Here is a 23,203-nt window from a genome sequence, read left to right as displayed (position 1 = left end):
CCATTGTGTATTGGCAATTCTGATTGGTTTAGCAGGAAGGTGAACGCCTCCAACAGCTTATCCAAGTTAGGTAGAGCATTGATTTAGATTGAGGTCTTCCTGAAAGGATTTACACTGAGATACATTTCAATCAAGAGAGACTAGTTGCAGATATGCAACAGTTATACACGCATAATAAGATATACATTTAATCGGATAACAGCGGAATTGATTTAGGAGTGCATCAAGTAATAGTTAGGTCTTCCTGAGAGAATTTACGGTGAGCTACATTAATTTAGTGTTACTGGATTTTTTTTAACCTCATTTTGTTACGTTTGCATAGGTTAAGCTTCAACAATCATACATTGAAGTGATCAGCAAATACAGTAAGTATAATTTTTTGTTGGCCACTTGGGCGCAAAGCAAGGCAAGTTCAAGTTGCGGACTAAAAAGACACGCATCACACAATGGGTTCATCCCAAAGGTGTTGAGTTCAGGTCAGTCAAGTTCCTCCACACCAAACTAGAAAAACTTTATAAACAGAGGCAATGTCATGATGAAACAGAAAAGGGTGTTTCTCAAATACTGTTGCCTTATATACCACTGTAGACCATTAAGTACAAAAACACATGTGAACAACATTTGAATTAATCAATTTGTGTATCAAAACGTCATTTGCTCTTTTTTTGGATTGCAGACGGCCAATTAAAGGAGATGAACAAGCAAATCTTTTAGGAAGGAATTTCTTAGTCAAACCAGTAAAATTAAATGTAAATGGATCTGGAGTTTTGCTGCTGCTGCTGCAGCCTTTGTTCACCAGAAGATAAGCTCCCTGCTGAGGTCAGGTTGTGTAATGTCAAAGGAGGTCATTTTACTGTGTCCAACCTTTGACTGTAATTGCAAGGTAACTGCAGGTCTTGCAAAGTCTTTTAAAAAGAACAAAAAGTGCTTAGAAGGTGTTTAAAAAAATTCTTACATATCCTGATTGGAGGCTGTCGGGAGACATCAAACACTTAAAGGTGCCCTGCCACACAAAAACGTTTTTATTTGCATTTTTTGAAATATATTAGGTCCATATGTGTTTGTGTTATGTCGTGAATGTGAAAATGAACTGCTACCTCCTCTGTCAGCTCAAAAGCTGGTCAGTCTGTCATGTTGCCTGAGCTCATTACTATTTATGAGCTTGCCAAGTTGTGCTGGGTAAAGGATGCTGATAGCCAGGCTCTCATTGGCTAGCTGTTAGCCAATCAGAGTTAAGCAGATTAGCTCAGATTTTAATGGCTTGAAACAAGGTAACCAAGTCCATGGTGGAACTTCAGACATTACCACAAAGTAATGAAATATGTGTGGCAGGGAACCTTTAACCAAAACTTAAGTTAATTATGAGTTAGATTGATTTATTGATTGCTGTATTTATTTTTGCGTTTTAGTCAGCACAGTTATAGCAAACACAATGCCACAACTGAACCTCATTGTCCCACAGTCGGCAAGTGTGTATTTAAAAAAGAAAACTGCATTGAACTAATTCTTTTTCATTGATCCATCTTAATGGATCCAGATCCCCTCCTTAATAAGTCATTAAAGCATTACGTATTGTTGTGGACTGTTATAGACTGCTGAAAAGAGCAGGAAAAAACTTGAATGACAAACAAATTTGAATGACACACAGTAAAAACCACGATGTCGCTCTGTGCGTAATTATCATGCCAATCTCTCAAAATGAACTCAATAATGATTTTATATTAAAGATGATCTTTTGTTGGATTTTAGCCTATAATAGACAGGACTGTTGTAAAGGGGGGAGAGAGAGAGGGGTGGAAGGCATGCAGCAAATGGCCGCAAACTCTGAGCCATTGCGTTGAGGACTGGTCCTCTCTGTGCGCGTGCTCTACCAGGTGAGCTATCCAGGGGTCCAACACAAAGGGGCGCCTGGGTAGCTCACCTGGTAGGGCAGGCGCCCATGTACAGAGGGTTTGTTTACTCCTCGACACAGCAGCCGCAGGTTTGACTCCAACCTGTTCTCTCTCTCTCTCTCTCTCTCTCTCTCTCCCCAGCTATCCTAAAATGCCCCACAACATGATCTTTATAAAACAAAAAGTCTCTGTGTGCTTCTCTCACAACATAATAAAGTTTCATTTGTTGCCTTTTTAAAAAGTTCCAAAACCTCAAAAGCACCAATAAAAATCCTTTACCACTGGAACAAAGTACATCAATTTTAAGTTTATTTACTACACAAGCAAAAACACAAGTCAAAGTAGGATACATATGTGGAGCATTAACGGAAGAAGCACTTTACTAATGATATTTCAATAGACAATAAATACAGGCATTAATAAAAGGCAAAGTCATAACCCGACACGTCAGGTCTGTTACACAGAACCATCTGAGAAGCCGTCATTGGAAAATTGTTTGGAAAAGGGCAGGCAAATAAAGCACTCTTATAGATTTGTATAAATAATCAACTAGGAGTTCAGAAGAATTCATGGTATTCTGTGTTTTTGCTGAATGGTTCAGAAATTTTAATTTCAATACAAGGATATATTTTAGTTTTGAAAACATTACTTAAACTGGTGGAAAAATAGAGCTGGGGACTATTTTCAACTGTGGATTAACACGCATTTGATGCTCGAGCGAGTGTCTGGGGATGCAGGGAGTTTTTTCGGGATTGAGTCAAAATCAACTACAGTGTGTTTGTTCATGGTAATGAAGAAAGATGTCACCCAGTGCAGCAGTGTTTTTAGACAGCAAGACATTTCATGCTTTGGATGCAAACACAAGCTTGCTAGTTGGATCATTTCAATGTTTTTTTCATGACATTTTTTGATGAGAACAAAACTATGGGATATTACTATGACTTATGCATTAATTCATCTATTTTTAAATGGATGTATATATTCACTGTCATTATTTCTAACTTACTGTACAAATAAAGCTTTATGACGATGGACAAAAACAGCAGTGCAAGATAAAAGAATAATGACAATTACCTTCAGAAGACATTAAATGGAAAATAATAAATACTTGTGAATTTATACATTGTCTCTACGTCACTACATCACTCAAAACCTCTAAGTCACACATTATGTGTCAAACACGCTGCTGATGGCTAATGGAAATTCATTTAAAACTGAAAATTAGCTCTGGAACACTTTCAATTACAAGAAGTAAAACAGTTACACAGCAAGGCTGAGCTTTTCTGATTCCCATCTTTAACAGAAAATGGCACACATATTAATATATGTTATGTGTTTCAAGAGTAACTCACTGAACTACATACAGTGAACCTTCTTTGTATGAACAATGTTGTGGTGCATCTTTATAGGAGTTGCTCTTACAGCGTCAACAAACATCTAAACGGAAAGACAAAATTGATATGAGGAGAAGATTGATTGTGTGTGTGTGTGCGTGTGTGTGTGTGTGTGTGTGTGTGTGTACCTTTATTGTCATTGCAATCTCTGGCCTGCTTCACTGGCTGTTTCTTCCACGTCAACTTAACGTCAGTCACGCCTTGATTAGCAAGTGCTGCACGCAACTGAAGAAGAAGATATGAAAGGATAATCAAAGTATTTTGACTCAGACTCAGACACACACAGACACACACACACACTACCTGCTGCAGCAGCTTGACACTATGAGCTGGATCTTCCATGTTTGCGTTGGACTGGATCTTCATCCTCACCACTGTTTTCCGTGATTTCTGATTTGATGCTGGGTCACAAACAACAGGCAGACGTTTCAGCAAAAAATACACACACACACACACACACACACACACACACACACACACACACACACACACACACACACACACACACACACACACACGAGATTTTAGTTTTCTAACAGCTAGGCAAATGGATTGGCAACTGTTCTCGATTCACCGTTTATCGTTGAGTAATTTTTAAGTTCCCCAGTTCCAGCTCATCATATGTAGAGAGTTACAAACATGGCCCATACAAGCACGTTAATGAAAATGAAAACCCCATGCCCAGCCCACAACAACCTTTAAATGTACACGTTCCACCAAAACAAGTTCCTTCCCAAAGCTATTTTGCAGAGCCCCCGTCACTGAGTCAGTCATTGGTTTAAAGAAATGCCAATAAACCAGAGCATGTTTTTCTTCTATCCCAGAATGCTGTGTGGACTAGCCAGACCCTCCTTCGCAGTACTGTTGGAGGAAGTTCTGGAAATACAAGACTGACCCCTATTTTCCACCAGAAGCGTCTGCGCTGCGTTCTGGATGCGCCTTAACCCCTGCGCGCATACGCAGCCATTCTAGTCATTGCTCAATATTCCACCATATTCCAAAGCAACGTGCGTGTAGTGGTAACATTGGTCCTACCAGACTCTCGTACATTTCATATGTAGTACCGGAGGGGAAATGACAATTGAGCGGAAGTACATAGGAGGGCGGAGCCAGGCAAGTGAAGCGGCTTTCCGCTCCATTATAGATTGGCGCCAAGTCTGTTTTCACTCGAGCCGTGGGGCGTTCCGGCAGCCAGGCAGGAAGTGAAACAATGAGACTATCCAGTCAGTTCACCACAAGACACCCTCCATTATCGCTTATGTCTCCACTAAGATTTTTCGGCTTTTTTTAAAGCTGATTTTTAATGCCTTCCAGAACGCTAGGTGTGTGAAATCAATCTTGCGTAGCTCGAGGCGTCAGCGTTTTTACTTGTGTGAACCATGTTGTTGGCCTTTTACATTTTTTAATAGAATATTTTGGACTGTTGGTTGATCAAGACAGACAATCTTTTGCTTTGGAGTTTTCTGTCATTTATAGACCAAATTAATAATAATCATTTAAAATGCTCATATTATGTTTTTTTGGCTTTTTTCATTTCCTTTGTGTTACATATCTTTTTGTGCATGCTTTACAAAGGGAAAAAGCTCAAAGTCCCCCCCCCCCCCCCCCCCCCCCCCCAAGGGACTTACCATTTCCAACAGAAAACACTGTACACAAACAGCTCCAAACAGCTCTATTGTAGTCCAGCCTTTACTTCCGTAACAAACGTGCGCCACTTTGTAACACATTATAATGCTCCCCTAGCTGCCAGCGTGGCACTCCCACGTACTCTGCTTCTTAATGGCTAGTAGTGCTGACCGAGGTACTGAGCATGTGCAACTCCCAACAAAGATTGAAGAGAAGTGAGATGCCTCACTCTGTAGCTAAAACAGAGAGCTCAACACACAGGGTGAAAAAGGAACTGCAGCGATGCAGTACAACAAAAATATGGTGTTTTTTGAAAATGAAGCCATGTAAACATATTCTGGTACAACCACTAGATACAATTATGAACCTAAAAAAGAGCATAATATCAACACTACAATAATCAATCTTTAACCCTTTGACTTAGCTTTCTGTATAGCGAGGCCCAAATGTGTTCCAGAGTAATGTGGAAAGAGATTGAAATTTCTCAAATTGCCTGCGAAAAAAAACATACACAAGTCTTGGGTTCCCAAATAAAGTGGATAGTAATACTTTTTGAATGCGATTGTTGTCAAATCGGCAAGTGTGGCCTTTGTCCTCGGAGGGTTAATGAAAATAATTGTTAGTTCCAGGTAGCACTATTGGTTTCTTTAAGGACTGTAGTAGCATTACAAGCATGAGCCACAGGTTCAAGTCACTAAAGAAAGTAAGAAAGAATTCATTTCATTCACTTCATGAAGATCTTTTCTTACCAAGGACAGCTTCCACCGTATTGACAGCAATGGCACCTAAAGAGAAAATCCAAAATGAATGACATCCCTGGACAGGGTTGCAATCAATTAGTACATTTCCAGAAAACCCAGAGAAAAATAACTTTTCCAGGGGAAGTTAAGTTTTGGGAATTTGTATTAAAATTTAAATCTAAAAATGATGAAGACATGAAAGGGAAGAGAGAGGGGGAATGACATGCAGCATAGGGCCACAGGTCAGAGTCAAACCCATGACTGTTGCGTTGAGGAGTAAATCTTCATATATGTGCATCTGTTCTACCAACTGACGTAACCTGGTCAGAACATTTTCATTTCTATCAGAAGGGTTTACATTTATGTCTGCTCATGACATGGTAAATACAGCATTAGAAAATGTCCACATTTTATTCCCGTTAATTCCCATGAAATGTTTCCACCTTGAACTATTGTTGCAGCCCTACACAGGACTGCCTGGACTGACTGACATGTGCAGAAAGAGCAACGGGCGCATCGCAACAAAATTACAACTTCAGTTTTTGTCATACTGAGGCCAACTCAACATTCAATCGGATCAATACACCTTGTGCGCTGTGTGTTACGAAGCAATTCTGCACAAGTCCCATGTCTGGCATCTAACTTAAGCTTTAATGCAAGGGAAATGTTTGAGTGAATCATGTTTTTTGAAAATGAAACCATTTAAACATATTCTGGTACAACCGTTATACACAATTATGAACCTGAAAATGAGCATAATATCAACACTTTCAATAATCAATCTTTAACCCTTTGAGGTCTACAGGCATTCTTACAAATGTCTTTAAGGGAATTTTTATATAACCTAATTCACTTCTTTCATATCCAAGTGCTCAGAACAAACTCAGCTTTCTGTATAGCGAGGCCCAAATGTGTTCCAGAGTAATATGTAAAGAGATAATTGGCCCTAAAGCTGAAAAAGTGACGCTTTCTGAAATTTCTCAAATCACCTGTGAAAAAAAACATACACAAGTCTTGTGTTCCCCAAAAAAGTGGATAGTAATACTTTTTGAATACGATTGTTGTCAAATCGGCCAGTGTGGCTTTTGTCCTCGGAGGATTAATGAAAATAATTGTTAGTTCCAGGTAGCACTATTGGTTTCTTTAAGGACTGTAGCAGCATTACAAGCAGCAGCCACAGGTTCAAGTCACTAAAGAAAGTAAGAAAGAATTCCTTTTTAAGAGTGGCTTGATGACTCCAGTTTTTATGGCCTATGGGAAGAGAAGTGTTTTCAATCTGCAGAGGATCTGAAGCCAAACTGTTTAAAACATTTTTGAAAAAGCCAGTTAGCAGAATATCAATGCAACAAGAGGAGGATTTCAGATGTTGCATAACGTCCTCTAGGTTTTTAAGTCTCTCTGTAACAGTGTCATATGAACCTGGAGATTTGTTTTCCGACAACTGTGTTCAGCTTTTTGTCATTTTCTTTTTCTCTGTTTTTACCAGTGTGGCAATTCTTCATGAAGATCTTTTCTTACCAAGGACAGCTTCCGCCGTATTGACAGCAATGTCATCTAAAGAGAAAATCCAAAATTAATGACATCATGGGACAGGGTTGCAATCTGCAATCTTCAATGTTGCAGTACATTTCCAGAAAACCTACAGAAAAATTATTTTTCCAGGGAAGTAAAGCTACCTTAAGTATTAAAATTCAAATTAAAAAAATCAAGTTTTTTGGAGACAAGTAGCTTTTTTGGAGGTGGCTGGTGGTGGTGTGGGGGGGGGGGGGGGGGGGGGGGGGGGGGGGGGGGGGGGGGGGGGTCATATTGTTGTTTAATGAAAGTTTAATACAATGTTAAATGAGTCAACTCAATTAAAGTTCAACTCAACTAAATTGTTTACATTTTCATGTATTTTTTGGGGCATTTTAGGCCAAAATAATTCCACAGGACAGATGAATACATGAAAGGGGAGAGGGGGGGGGGGGAAGACATGCAGAATAGGGCCGCAGGTTGGAATTGAACCGCGCCTGTTGCATCAAGGTGTAAACCTTTATATATGTGCATCTGCTCTACCAACTGAGCTAACCCGGTGACATTTTCATTTCTATCAGAAGGGTTTACAATTATGTCTGCTCATGACATGGTAAATACAGCATGAGAAAATCTCCATATTTTACTCTCGTTAATTCCCATGAAATGTTTCCACCTTGAACTATTGTTGCAGCCCTACACAGGACTGCATGGCCTGATTGACTGACGTGCAGAAAAAGCAACGGGCGCATCGCAACAAAATTACAACTTCAGTTTTTGTCATACTGAGGCCAACTCAACATTCATTTGGATCAATACACCTTGTGCGCTGTGTGTTATGAAGCAATTCTTTACATGTCACATGTCAGGCATCTAAGTTAAGCTTTAATACAAGGGAAATGTTTGAGTGAATCATACTTAACCCATACAGAAGAAAGGGAATGTTGCGTTGCAGGGCTCATTAGTCCAGCTTCCATCTGACAAAGCAGCTGCACACCTCCCCGCTACGGTCAGGTTGTCGGGTTGTCCTTGTTGCCAGTTTGTGAACTTGTAGTTTACTGCAGATTCTGACCAATACCAGAAGTTCATTGGGTGTCTTCTGAGGCCAATCCACGCTTCACCAAATCCTGGGAAGCTGTTCTTGACTATTACATTTACAGTTTTGTCAGGGATAATAGCCAAAATGCCACCTTGTTGTTCACATAATGTTTTGGATTCAGTCCAAGACCTCTTCAGATTGCTAGCATGGAACAAAGCACCTGTTGAGACAAAGAGAAGTGGAAGAAATAGTTCATGTACTATGAGCAAATAGTTTTTTTTGACCATAGGTAAGTATTAAGTAAGCAAAACTGAACGTGTATTAGCCGTACAATGTAAGCATCTAAAGTAAAGTTTTAGTTGTGGCATCGCTAATTTCCAATTACAATAGAAACATTATGATAAAATGACTCTTGGCTGTTGAGTTTGAGTGAAAAGTCTAGTCGAGTAAAATCATCACTGGATTGCCTAGAAAATTCAATCACATTCTTTTAGATAAACTTAATTCATGTCATACAGTACATTTACTCAAGTACTGTACATGCGAATACTTTTGAGGTACTTGAATATTTCTTTATGATACTGTATGCTTTTTACTCCACGACATTCATGTTACTAGATAATTTGTCACATTATTAATATCCATAAAATACACAAAATAAAATATGATGTATTATTGATCAAATTACCCAGCACTGTATAAAGTAGTTAAAATGATCCCCGCCCTTACCAGGTGCAACATTAAAGTCATACAATCCTTAATACATCACTAATTATAATCCAGAAATATATTAACCCTAATATTCTGAAACAGGTCATTTTTTACATAATGAGTACTTTCATTTTTTATTTTTAGTATTCTATTTTGGTGCTAATACTTTTGTACTTTTTCCTCAAGTAACATTTTAAACGCAGGACTTGTATGTTTTCCACTGCCTTATCGGATCGGAGTACATCTTCCCCGACTAATTATAGAAAATAAAATAATAACATAAGCTTAAAGCTGTAGAGCGTAGTTTATGTTGGCGCCATAAGGAATTCTAAGTAATGACAACACTGTTGGCAAGTCCACGTGATTCAAGCCTTCCGTGATCGCGCACCCGCCCCCACCCCTCCTCCATGCAGTTGCTAGTAGCCAACGAAGACACGGAGGATAAAAGGACAAGAAGTTACGCACTACTTCTTTAACAACTGAAATGTTTTTGAACCTCCAACATTTGAATCAAGCTGCAGATTGTAGACAAATAAGCGGTGTCAAATTAAAAAATACACTACATTTTTGACAACATATTGCATGTTTAGAATTTAACATCTTAATATGCACAGTTAGTACAGCTGTCAGATAAATCTAGTGGAGTAAAAGGTAAAAGATTCCTTCTGAAATGCAGAAGATTCAGAAGCCTGGAACAAGAACCTAAAGTACCAGAATGTCAAAAACATACTTACCCCCAAATTGACAAACATGAGCTTTTGTTTGAGAGCAGTCAGCATCATTCCAGTATCCATTCGAATTCATGGACACACAGAACTCATTGGCATCAACGTTATCTGGTTCACCATAGTCCCAAAAAACAAATGTGGCTGTGGTTCCATCCACCCAGTTCCATTCAGACACACCCCCATACAGTCCAATCCAGGCCTTGTCACTTCGGAACCTGGCTTGACTGTACATCATCTTCTGGACGTCATCTGTGTTTTGTATTTGGGCCATTGCAGTGTAGTGAGAGGTGCAGTAGTTTTTTGCTTCATACCAAGTCCTCTTATCATTGATAAAGTAGTACTCTGATAGGAAAGTGGAGGGGACGCAGAAACCTGAGGAGGGAAGTGGATTTGTTAAAAATGTAGGATTTCCAGTCAAACTGGAATTTATGTATTTTTTAATGTATTATGTGTGTATCCTATGTTTTTACACCTGTACTTGTTTAGACAAAATTGTACTATCAAAAAAGGAGAAATTGGAACATTATTTAAAGACGTACAAATAGAAAACAACCATACATCGCATGGCTGGATCGTCAGACTCTGATGTTCTGTATCAATAATTAATAATCCATTAATCACATAAATCACACCTGTAAGCAGGAAGAACACAAACACAGCGTCGTCCATGATGCCTTCACAAACTGTGGGTGAAAAAAAGATCCGACATGAGGGCAAAATTAGCACAGGGTCTTTTAAAAGAGATTTTAATGAGAGCTATCACTTTGCTGAGTCTTTTGGAGTTCTATCATAAGAAATCCACTGCATTGTAGCCAGGGGTATTCAGGTGTTTTAGAAAGTAGCAATACCACAGTTTAAAGGTACTCTGTTACAATGAAAAGTCCTGCATTCAAACTTGTCAAGTACAAACGCATTAACATCAAAATGCACTTCAAGTACCAGCAATGTAGTATTTATTATGCCGACTGCCCCAGAATTATAGGTTTACGTTATATTATTGTATTTTGATTACTGATGCATTCATTTCTACATCACTTTATTGTTGCAGCTGTTGAAGAACAGGCTAATTTCAACTACTGCTGGATAACTGAATAAATGATACATCATATTTTATTAATGTATTTATATGTTTTTAATAATAAGCTGACTGCATACTAGCTAGTAACTATATCAAATAAATGTTGCAGCTGGTAAGAGGTAGGGCTTATAGTTACATACTGCCGGGTAGCTCGTGAATTGAATCAAGGGATTAATAAAGTCTAATCTTTATTCATAATAACACGTCATACAATTTTGTATTATTTGACAGTTTTTTATTATTGATAACCTGAAAAGTTATGTTTTTTTACGTTTCTTTTTACCTTTTTATTCTGTAGTTTATTCTGTTAGTTTTATAGGCAAACATGTTGTAGGCTACCCAGTTTGACTGTTAACTTGTATATCACAGAACAAATCTTTGTTTCTAACCTGTTACAGAAAATTAGGTTAGATCTCCAATCTTACTGTAAATTTCCTTAACCCTCATGTCTCCTCGCATCATATTTGACCCGATTTCAAGACAAATCTTTGTAAATTAGTTTTGAATCAGTTGTGAATACAATGTCATCAGTTAATTTTGACCTGGGGGTATCCTGGCTAATATCTGACATATACCAGTCTTTTACAATCCAAAACAACTTATAATTTCTCCTCAATGTACTCAGAAATTAGGACTAATTGAATGTTGTTGACTGTTGTGTAAGACTAGTTGGAACAAGTTGGAATGAAGTTGGCTAAAAAGTGTATTTACAGAATTAAAAGGTTATAAATAATATTTTTCTGTGCTTTATCAACCAACCGTTTTGTATCCTGTGATAACAATTTTGAAAAGTTGCATTAATAATTCATATTTGTCTCACGCTTTTTCTATCCTTTAATCTTTATACTCTCACTCTTTAATCTTTAATGCCACATCCCACTAAGAAATAAAGCATTGGAAGATAGTAACAAAACCAATGACAATATGTGAAGCGACGTATTTACTTCGATGTTCACTTACCAACAAAATGTCTTAAGTTGCTGAACATGTGCAGCTGTCTGTCCTCTTCAGTGTTTGACTATGACTGTTGTGTTTGAGGCTGTTTTTATACGTTAATGCAAATCAGTACAGTACGATCACCAGCTGAATGACACAGATTGGATGACAGACTCTACCTTTACCTTTGTCCCTGGCTGAACAGTACATTACTGAATAGAAACATTTGAAGGGGAGCACTCACAGATTTTACTTTTGTTTTATCTTGATATCTGCATATATAAGATATGAAATAACATTAGATATGTATATCTCCAAAACTTCACAGCAAAAAAAGTATGAGTATAATTTGTTTAACAGATTACTTGTTACATAACAAGGATTATATTAGATTCCCAATTTGGGAAATGTGAGTGCCACAGCAGCAAAATATCTGACACACAGCACATTTACAAAAATGAATAAACAAATAGGAAAGAATAAAGAACAACTATTCAAAAGAATAAAGTTAAAAAATGTATAAAGGAAAGAATGTACATATGTCTATACAAGTTGGGAATTACAATTTAAGTAGTACATAACTGAGAAGAGGGTAATACTTACTTGAAGTGCTTTTCTTTAAAATCCCCCAACTTCTGATATGTGATATGCAACATAATGCGGTAGAAATCTGTTTTTATCTTGAGTCTAAACGAAGCTCAGAGAAGTCTTTATTCCCACAGGATTAAATTAACACCTGGATGTTTTAAAACTCAGTGAAACATTTTAATGTAATTCCAACTCCATTAATGACACAAACATCAGACTGGATATTCATGTTTACGAGCTCTTTGCCACATTTCCATCAGCATCAGAGCTGAGTGGATGGTGACATTATGTGGTCACTTAGATTTGAATGAATCATCATGAAAAACCTGGAATGCAAATGTCTGAAGTTTGCAAATGGGCTGAAGAGGGATTTACCTGAAACAATCACACAAATAATACAGTGGGCAATAAAGCTCAACAGTCCGGTTCCGGAAGTAAAAAATAGTATGCAATTTCTCCATTGACAACTGGAATACAAGCCATAAAATCGTAACCGTCGATGGTAGACTCAAAACCAGACAACAGGTTTCCACAAGGAAGCTAACGTTAGTTTAGCTAACAGCTAATTCGGCTAACCGCTAGTTGACAGCTTGATTCAGTCAAAAATAATAAACAATGGGAAAACAGGTGTAGCTGACGTAACAGAGGTTATATATTTTAACGGTTATTTTCAGGTTTTCTATTGAAGGTCTTTTAAATTTATTACATGCCGTCTTAGCTAACGGTTAGCCAAATTAGCTGTTAGCCAAACAAACGTTAGCTTCCTTTATTCAGTGGTGCGTGGTGATTTATTGGATGATAGTTCCTTTGCTGGATAATAAAAGTATTTTATATTGGCTTTTATGTTCATATTTTCACTCAAAATGATATGATGTATGTTTATGAGTCACGTTGTAGCTGGTTAGCCTAATGGTCTAAAGCTCTTCATACGGATTTTTCCAGACGTCAATGGGAGAAATGAATGGGAACTTTACTTACGGAGACCAAGGTCTCTCGGGGGAGGGGCGGGACTGTTGTGTTGAGGTCTATACAGCACCGTGTAGAAAAGAGCTTTAGGACAGCAGATGTGGTTAAAACACTACCACGTTGTCCAAAGCGGCAGCTAACTGAAAGTTACAAATAGTCTCTTTAAATTGTTGTGTCTCTATTAACCATAGGGGGGTCTAGACCTACTCTATCTGCAACGTAGCCTGATATAAACTTTGTTACGACTTGACACTACAAATACACTTTAATTGAATTAGAGGGAACAAACAAAAAGAGCTCTGTTGAGGAAAAGTCAGATCCTAGAACAGACATTTATTTTGTTGTTTCATTTAACCCCTGTGACAATTCCACCGGATTCACCACTAACCAATCAACTTATTACCGCTAGTTTAACACTACATTCATTGTCAACAAACGTCATTCATATAAAATTACACCTCATTTTTGAGTAGAAAAAAAAGCAGAAATGACGATAGTTACGATTGAGGGGATAATCATACATCTGCCAAAGTTGAGTCAGGTTGCTACTATAAAACATTTAATTGTTTCTTTGAATGCCATACAATGTAATGAAACACCCCAAATTCTATGAAAGTACATATCTAATCCTTAATTTGCGCAAGATTAAGAAATCTTAATCAGAGCATTGTAAGGAACCATCTGTGTTATTTTTGGGTAATTTGCTTGAAAGAAACCCAAATTTCTTATGTAGAAACAAATTTGACCCGAGGAAAAGAGGGGGATAATCATCCAGTATGAATATGGTCTGCTAAATGTGGCCTATTTGAGCCACATTCTAGTTCTAAATCTGGCCTCCTAACACAAGGTGAGAGCTGATTCAACAAAAATATGTTGCACAATTTTTAATTAAAAACCTGCATGTATAATATCAGACAGAACAGCCCCCCACCCAGTACTTTTCTCTTTGATTGCTACATTTCCATCTCAATTGGATCAGAGTGGATGTTGATACTGTGTGGTTACTCAAATTTGAATGTTACATATAAAGACATTTGAATACAAAGATGATCTAACCGTGTTAAACTGTCTGTGGAGAAGGAGCCTAGGCTGACCTAAAAATACACTTTTAGGTCAGCATTCAGGACTTCAAGACATTTTATGTTTCAATGTGAGCACAATCAAGTGTACAGTCAATATTTACCTGTTCATAGTTCATGTGGAGATGATTTGAAGGAAGCACCTACAAACACACCACACACAACTACAGGTGTTTTCCCTTTGTGCTTGATGAATGGCAGGTGAGTTAGAAAATCAACTGCAAGCTGCCCATTGATCACTGGAGGCTGAATTCATTAGTATTTGCTGAAAATGTACATTTGGAGAGCTTTGAATACAAACACAGTCTCTTCTCACATCTCACATTGACTTTTTGTGGATTATGAACCTCCGCTGGCCCTCAAATACAGAAGGCCAGAAGTGTGCTAATAGTTTAACGGAGTAGGCTACATTGTATTGTATTTACTGTTCATTTAAGTGTATTTTGCAGCCTTTTGTTTTAGGTGATTTAGAAGTTTTAGGTTTTTAACTTAGGCCCTAAATCTGTGATCTGCAGCAAGCTGCAATTAAGCCTAAAATTTCCCCCAGTTGACTATTACTATTACACACACACAAACACACACACACACACAATTCCGACACATGAACTATTCTGAGGATTCAACCCATCTCTACATTAAAATAGTGTGAGAAAAAACCTTTCAGATTAGCATAGTCTTTAAATGTGTTTTTTTGAGAGTTCAGCTGATTTGAAATTTAAGCAATTTATTAGAAAGCCAGCCTGCAGGCTACTCATGGATCAGTAGACACAAAAGTTATACAAACTGGAACTGGAAGTTTAACTTGAAATCCGATGCTGTGGGCAAATAGCTCTATCTAGTGGAGAACAACAGTCCCTACGGCTGTGAAGATTCATTTTTGTGCTCTTCTCTTTATTCATTCAAAAATACTTATCATATAAAATATCAATAAAAACACAAAGAAGAAAGAGTGTTTGTCACCTGTATTTATTTATATTCTATGTTTATCAGATATTTATATATATATATATATATATATATTTATATAGTTATTTACATGTGGCAGCGTTGCCAGTCGAAGAAACAGATTTCAACAAAATTGCATGACAAACACATCAAATTCAGTGCTATGCTGAAAATACACAGAGTTTGATTAAAAAACAAAACATCCGAAAAGTAGGAAAATGGCAAACACACCTGTGTGACTATGTTTACATGTAGCCTTTACATGTTACTTGGTTTTCCAGAACGTGCAAATGTAGTGTTGGTGAAAATGTCAGCGACTCCCCCAAAATATCACCAGGCAGTGTACAGGCAGTTGACAAAAAAACATGTAAAAAATTAAATAAAACAAACAATATCTATCGCTCTCTCAGTGTGTGTATGTGTACACACACACACACACACACACACACACACACACACACACACACACACACACACACACACACACACACAGAAATTGTCAACTGATGCTTTCTGAGGCAAGGGGAGAAGATCCAAGTAATAATTGTTTGCATTAAGTACAGCCATGCATTAGCAGCGATCATCACACATTCTTCAATACTTTTCTGATAGCTTGCCTTTCTCAACGCCATGTATCAGTCAAAAATATTCCATACGTAAGATATATATACCGTCTCTTACATTCACCCGCTCGTCAGAGAATACACTTTTGAATGGCTTTCGGACTGACTAATCGGTTTCTACTCATGTCATTTCGTACAGCCAGTAAAGAACTCTTCGTTCTCTGGAAAATACAAAGTTTGCAGAACTAAGAACCTCTGATACACATGCATTTGCGTGTGTTTGTGTGCAACAAGTGTAAGCTATCTCTTCTATAAATACAGTAGATTTTATATTCTTCTCTCTTCAGACCCCATTTGGCCTAGCTAAGGAAAATAGAATTAAAAAAAACTTTCAATACATTCGAGAAAACAAACACGCAACAGGGTTGGTCTGAATACGCAGGTTCAGGGGCCAGTGAGAGGCAGGTCCTGGTGGAGGTGGAGGCGTGTGGATAAGGTCAGTAAGAGTTCAAGGGTGCACTTTGAAGGAGAGCAGTTCCTCTGAGTGCATGTTGTTGAGTGAACGCAGCTCGGGAAGCTTGAGCAGCAGCTTGGTGAAGGTGGTGGCTGACTCCTCACCGTGGTTCTGCATCACCAGGTTTCGCAGCCCCCGGATCAGTTTATCCTGCAGGGCCTCAACTGAGTCCAGGTCCTGGATTCCTGAGCGATCTGAGCCACAACAAGAAGGGAGACAAGGGTTAATACGGGAGGACAGAACAGGGTTTCAATAATGGTTTTGGAATGTAAAATACGTTCCAGTGTGCTCACATGTTGTGCTTGTTTTTTTCAAGCACAACAAAATAAAACCTGCAAGAATTAAATCCCTCTTTCAACCGCATGGATATAGAGCCACTCGGCCAGCCATGCCAAAACACTTCAATATGTACTTCAATATTTATTGGGAATAATCTCAAATTGAAAACGTGTGTTAGTTCCTCTGGAATGGTTTAATACAAACCATCCTCTTTTTCATAAACTAACCAGTTTTTGTGCCTAAACTTCAATGTCAGGGGCACATGACGCTCACTTTTTCAGGCTAAACTACACTACCACGGGACATTTTTGAACACATAGTTCAGCAGAGGCAGGGATAAATAGACCAGAAAGGGGGAAATCTCACACATCCAGCCCAGCAAATCGCTCCCTGCTCACATCCATCAATAAATTCAGACTGAAGCGTTCTTACCGGCCGAGACGAGCACCACGGCTGTGAAGAAGCTCATTTCGTCCGAGTCGAGCCCCAGCAACGCCAGCTTCTCGCTGAACTCGCACATGGAGTTGAGCAGCTCGCCGGCGCCCAGCGACCGCAGCGTGTCCAGGCTGTAGCGCTTGCCGCTCAGGAAGGTCACCGTCCGCTCGACCACGTTGAACAGAGAGGCGAATCTGACCATCAGCACCTGGGAGTCAAGAGAAGGAAAGCAACATATTTAGTTTATGGTTTGGATTTGTGCAGCTAAACAAAGACTCAAAAGACATCTTATGATAAGTTTGTAGATCCAGCTGACTCGGTTAACTAGAGAAGTCTTGGCTCAGGCCTTCCTCCACAGTGCTGAGGAGGAACTATCCGTAGATAGTTGTAGATATAGACTATAGTTTGTGTATAATAAATCTGACACTGGTTTTATGATGTGAAACTTTGTTATCTCAAAAATTGCCCCAAAAGATAATTTGTCAAGTCTCTTTCATGTCCTTTCCAACTGTTATCACAGTAAATTGACAGTCTATTTGGGAAAGCAGCGGTGGCTATATTCAGAGCATTTGAAGAATCCGGCATGTTTGACTTCAAATCAAACCCAAAGTGTTTAAGTTTTGCTTGTTTGCTCTCTTACCTCAAACGTTCCAGCTTTCAGCAGGCTGACTTGGTCATGTTCGGGGAGGTCGCAGAAGCCCGGGATCCCCTTGGCGAAGTCGACCACGTCCCGCACGGCGGGGGTGAAGCTCATGGAGAACTCCTCCCAGATCTCTTGGCTCGGCTTGTTGGGGTCCACAAAGGGGGATGTGTTCATCGGACAGACCTGGGAAAAAAACCAAGGACAGAAGGTCAGTGTGATCAAACGCCTACATTTAGTTTCAGTAATAGTAATATCAATTTCAAGAATGAGGAAAAAATAAGTAAAATACTCACCAAGTGTGCGCTCTTATTCACACAGCTGGTTGGCCCAACCAGCCTTGAGGCAGGTTGTGTGTGATATACGTGCTGTCTTTGGCTGTCTTCTGGTAGTTCACAGCTTGGAGTGCTGTTGAGCTGCTGCTGGTTCAGGTCCCTCTCCTCCCTGTAAGCAGTGTTGGCGACGTGTTGACTGTTACTGTATGAACTCTGCTGGTGACCTCCCACAACCACATTGTTGTTCTGGCAGCTCCAGTTCTCCTGTTGATTCTCCATGCGGCCGTCGCACCTCGTCTCCAGGGTGACAGGGCCGGACAAGGGCGAGGCCTGGGTCCTCTGTTGGCTGAGGGCGAAGGCGTCCTGGTGCTGCCTGCTCAGTGTGACCACGGCCTCGTCCTCGCCGCTGTCTGACGCGCAGGAGGACACAGAGCTGGAGTTGGTGTCCATTGAAACCACAGACTCCGAGTCCTGGGGGCACTGCGGGGAGGAGGGGTTGGAGCACGTCGGGGACTCGGAAGCAAAGGAGGAGGACGAGGAGGAGGAGGAAGAGGAGGCTGAACAGCTGGTGTCGCTGGTCATGGCCTCCATGGAAAGTGCTGGGCTCGGGTGGCCGTGCAGCATGCTGTGCAGCTGGCTTTTGTTGCTCATCATGTTCTTCATCGCTATCTGCATCTCCAGCAGCATCCTTTGCTTTTCCCTCTTTGGAATGCGGCCAAATCGGACAGCTAGGATTAAAAAGAAAAAAGAAGGAAAAAAAACGGACATTAGATTTTGTCAAGATTAAGAATATCTTGCTTCTAATGAGGTCATAAGGGGCAAGATTACCTCCCCTTTTTCTGCTTTGCCAGCCCAGAGAATTTGGCCCACCCATGAGAGAGAGAGAGAGACATCCTGGCTTTCAAACAAGCAAAGTGGCAGTTGGTCAAGGCCATACCCCCAACTTCCACCTTGCACCCCCCTCTAAATCCCCTTTTTTATCTCCGTTTTGTCTATTGTTTTCAATCATTGTACAGCACTCTGTATTGCATTATGTTTGAAAGTTGCTATATAAATAAAGCTTGATTTGATCGCTTAATGAATACCATAAAAAAAAGAGAAAAGAATGGGCTTTTGAGTAAATGTGAGGGAAACTAAACTAAATGTAGTGCTTACCATCTCTGGACATGCCGACAGCCAGACACTTCTTGAACCGACACTGCTGGCAGCGGTTCCTGTTGATCCTCATGATGGTGCAGTTCTCCATCTTTAGACACTTCTTGTACTGGATGTTCTGCTGGATGCTTCTCCTGAAGAATCCCTAATGAAGCACAATATCCCCACAGGGAGCATTAGTCATAGGTGACCGTGTAAAGTCAGCAGGACGATATGAGGGAAACTTGCAGAGGGGCAACGCTTCATTCTGGGAACATGTCTCACCTTGCAGCCCTCACAGGCATGGACGCCGTAGTGGAAGCCCGAGGCCACATCACCACACACCTTGCACAACAGCACCATGCCATTGATTTCTGCAAAAAACAAACAAAGATAAGCCGTGATTCACGTGCACCACATCAGATATGCCACAATCCTTCTCAATAGCGTCATATTTTAAAATAAGACTTTGATATTGTGCTTACTGGTGATGCTGCTCTTGGCAGATGTGGAGCGACCAGCCTTTTCCACGCCGTGGCCGCTTCGCTGGTGGCCATTCTTGGCCGGCGGAGAGATATCCACCACCATGCCCACGGCCCTGCTGGGCAGCGACGGACGGGGCACCGCCTGTGATGTGGACAGGTAGCCCCTGCTCAAGCAGGCCTCTGGGCTGGAGGCCGTGCCGGAGGAGATATAGGCGATGACTCCGCCTGTAGAGAGGCAGAGACAGGGACTCGTTATAGAAGGTTAATTACTTCCTAGTTTTTAATCAAGGCTGTCAATTGGGGATGTAAAAAAAAGTTGATATAAGTGCAGAGATTGCAACTAGTTGAGATAAAAAAAAGAACCGTGATACAATTCTTAAATGGTTTACAGAGTAATCTACTTTTGATTATACTTTGAGACTTGGACTTCAGACGTCACGGTGTGTTCTTAGTTTATTTATTTGTTGAAGAGTTGTTGTTTTTCTATTTATTTAGTTATTTAGATGTAGGATTTGTTTTTATAATCTAATTTTTCATATATATATAGAGTTGTTATTCAAGATAAAATACAATTTCTGTTGCACTGTTAAGAGGACACATCTGTTGTTTTGTCCAGTTTATGTAAATAAAGAAATATATCTATATGTATGTATAGAATAGTAATTTTTTTCTGCTGCTCATTCCGTTAAATTAAATCGTGGGAAAATCGTATTGCAAACTTAAAATTGTGAATCGTATCAAACCTTAAGTTATGTGTAGAGCTGGGCAATATATGGATATAAATCGATCTCGTGATATGAGACTAGATATTGTCTTAGATGTTGGATATCATAATATCGCAATATGATGTAAGTGTTGTCTTTTCCAGACTAGCTGTTCTATTATTTGCCTTTGCCCATTTATAATTATTTCCACATCACTGATGATTGTGTACAGATTTTGTGAAAACACCAGTTGTCAATCATACATATTGTCGCAATATTGTTAGGAGGTATTTGGTCAAAAACATCATGATATTGAATTTTTCCCATGTCTCCCAGCCGCAGGTTGAGTGTATCGTTACATCCCTAGTGGCAGTGTAATAAAGTAGTTTTTGCTGCATCTAATATCCATGTACTTAACTTGTTACTAATTGGTATTATTAGACAGCCAGGATGCCAGCCCACACATTTGAAGTCGGGAAGTTCAGTCTGGATTTGATCTGTTGTGGAGTTGTTTGGACCAATCAAATTTTCAGGGCGGGCTTTACACGATGATGGACATATGATCAACAGTAATCAACCACGTCGCCGAAGAGAGGAAAGATGTCTTTGCCGTAATCATACGTCACATACTCCGTCGCTCTGATTGGTTTAAGGTCTATCCAATTGAGTGCAGAGGCCTTTTCTTTCCTGGACGGGTTGAAACACGCCCCATAATCCCTGCCCAATGGAGCAGACTCTGACTCATATTCTGACTAGAATCCGAGTATGGCGACTTCAGCCTATATTAGACGCATACAACTGCTTTTGTTTTATTGAATCATTCAGCAAACACACATTGGAAACGCTGCTATCTCGGATTGTGTGACACCTTGTTAAGGTTAATCTATTTATGAGAAACAAAACACACACAGACACACAGCCACAACCCCCACATCCAGATATCAAATGTTTTCTTAACTCTACAGCACATCAAGCTTGCCAAAGTCACTGCGACCCAGAGTTGATCACTGGAGTGAAACCGCAGTATTGCAAGAAAAAGAAATAGTCCTGTGTGCCATGAACAAGTTCTTTGCAGGACGTGTGCCTTGGACAGCCCTAGACAGCGAAGAAGTCCAAAATGTGTGTGTTTCCAAGTTGGGTTATTCCCTGCTGCAGAGATTGACCTGGTTTATTACCTCCAGTGCCTGCTGGTTGGATGACAATATTTGCATAACATTGGTCTCCATGGAAAGGGAGTGCGTGTACTCCAGGAAAACATCCACCATTGGGTTATGTAATCACATGTTTGGCCAGATAACAGCTATTAGCGCTTTCTTTAGTTACCAGAATTTGGAGTGTAAGGTTTTGGTGGAACTATGTAGCCTGCAACCTGTTACAACACTGAGGAATTATGTTAATAACACCTTTCCAACATAAGATGGGATCCAAAGAATTAGCTGTCAGAGTAACAACAGATTCACTATTTAATAATTACTAATTAATTAAAGCTCCAGTTTATAAGTATACTTCTTATTATATATGTTATATAGCCTACCTCAGATTTGTTTCTCTCAGGGGGGTCAATAAAGTCTAATCTTATCTTAAAGTTCTGAAGATTGAAGATGCTCCTCCCAGTACGCGGTGTTAAAGTAGGGCAGTGCAATTTTTAAAAAGCATACATGTTTAAGTAAGTAAAAATGAAAATAAAAGGTTTATGTACTTTACTTGGATATTTGTGTAAAAGCTGCCGTGTGGTGTAAAGAACTCGAGGCCAGAGCAGAGGATTACCTAACCCTGTTCCTCTTTCACAGCCCAGCCACACGTGGACCTGTCATGCATTTCTGCAAAAGCAAAGCGCGAGCGTAGAACAAGATTTAGGTCAGTGGCTTTTGTCTCCTCGCCGACTCACGTGTACCTTGCAGTGCAGCCTCGCGCCTGGAGTGCTCTGGTACAGTGTGGATTATACAATGTTCTGCGTCACGGGTCCGCTCCGGCCAATCAGAGAAGAGTTCTAATTGAAAGCGTGAGTACAGAGAGGAACGCCCCTCGACCAATCAGAGGAGGGCTCCGAGAGAGCGTGTACACACGGACACATGACTAGGCTACGCTGTCCATGTGAGCAGAACGGGGAAGATAAATACTGTTGTTGTGTGACCAATGTAAATGTAGCACCGACGCAGCGCCGCACTGGCACTCCTAACCCCATTTTTAAACCACGGTTTCTGGGCAACAATAACCTCCACGACAATGTAATAAAATAACATCAAACTTTTAGTCATTTTCCGACAGAGTGGACAGTGTGTATGATCCTGTACTACAGCAAAAAAAACAATTGTTTCAATAGCTGGACGCCATTCATTTGTGTTCTGCCCTCCTAAAAATAGTTTCTTATTTCCTGGATGTGTTTAAAAAATGCTCAGTATGATGCATTCAGTGAATTCAACCCACAACTATATATTTATGCCACATATGTGCCTTTCCACTGGTAAATTGTCATACTTTAGATTAAGCATAATACAACTTGGTGCAATATATGTTTGATATCATTTTATAAGATTGACTTAGAGCTCTATAGAGGAGATGTGATTTCCTTACAGGTTAAACCACCACTGCAACAAAGTATGCGCACAATGCACGCAATGAAAACATGACATTCCTTTGTATTTTACTGCAACACTGTATCAAAGAGTGTCCCCTTACCCGGCTTGGCTGTCCGGATGTCCTCAGGCATCTCTGTTGGAGAAAAACGAAAACCAAATCCAACAGATAATTCAGCTAAACTCAACTGTCTCTCGCGAATTTTGCGACTGTCACGAAAAGACGACGGAGAAGAATGAATACGAAGCTCCAGTTCCGAGAGAGAGCCAGTCGGTCGGATGCGTCTGAGTCGGTGGAGCGCCACTATTGTTGTGTGTGACTGCGGTTCAGTCACAAGAACTAAATGTTCTCTCAATATTGACC

General features: G+C 39.8%; 2 protein-coding genes across 2 annotated transcripts in view; both read right to left on the bottom strand.

The window, feature by feature from the left end:
* The window catches only part of LOC117946808 (macrophage mannose receptor 1-like), a 19,493-nt gene extending 4,979 nt beyond the window's left edge, over positions 1-14,514 (bottom strand). The window contains exon 1 of the mRNA XM_034875195.1: positions 14,394-14,514. The gene's annotated coding sequence lies outside the window, so the exon portion shown is untranslated. The remainder of the gene's footprint in view (positions 1-14,393) is intronic.
* An 836-nt stretch (positions 14,515-15,350) lies between these two features.
* Positions 15,351-23,203, bottom strand: nr1d2a (nuclear receptor subfamily 1, group D, member 2a). The gene is made up of 9 exons (XM_034874653.1): positions 22,943-23,203; positions 19,560-19,784; positions 19,360-19,448; positions 19,096-19,240; positions 17,962-18,668; positions 17,666-17,851; positions 17,023-17,233; positions 15,722-16,505; positions 15,351-15,637 (listed from the first exon to the last, which is right to left on the bottom strand). Exons 1-8 carry the CDS (start codon positions 22,971-22,973, stop codon positions 16,306-16,308), a joined length of 1,794 nt encoding a protein of 597 aa, XP_034730544.1. The 5' UTR covers positions 22,974-23,203; the 3' UTR covers positions 15,351-15,637; positions 15,722-16,305.

The sequence above is a fragment of the Etheostoma cragini genome, chromosome 6, assembly GCF_013103735.1.
Source record: "Etheostoma cragini isolate CJK2018 chromosome 6, CSU_Ecrag_1.0, whole genome shotgun sequence".
Lineage (NCBI taxonomy): Eukaryota > Metazoa > Chordata > Actinopteri > Perciformes > Percidae > Etheostoma > Etheostoma cragini.
This window is presented reverse-complemented; position numbering and strand designations above follow the sequence as displayed.

Excerpts from the sequence above, each read along its gene's own strand:
- nr1d2a (XM_034874653.1), bottom strand. The coding sequence starts at position 22,973 with ATGCCTGAGGACATCCGGACAGCCAAGCCGG. Across the intron at positions 17,234-17,665 it reads TGAAAGCTGGAACGTTTGAG|GTGCTGATGGTCAGATTCGC; the intron begins GTAAGAGAGCAA and ends CTTGACTCCCAG. Across the intron at positions 16,506-17,022 it reads CGTGGTGCTCGTCTCGGCCG|ATCGCTCAGGAATCCAGGAC; the intron begins GTAAGAACGCTT and ends GTTGTGGCTCAG.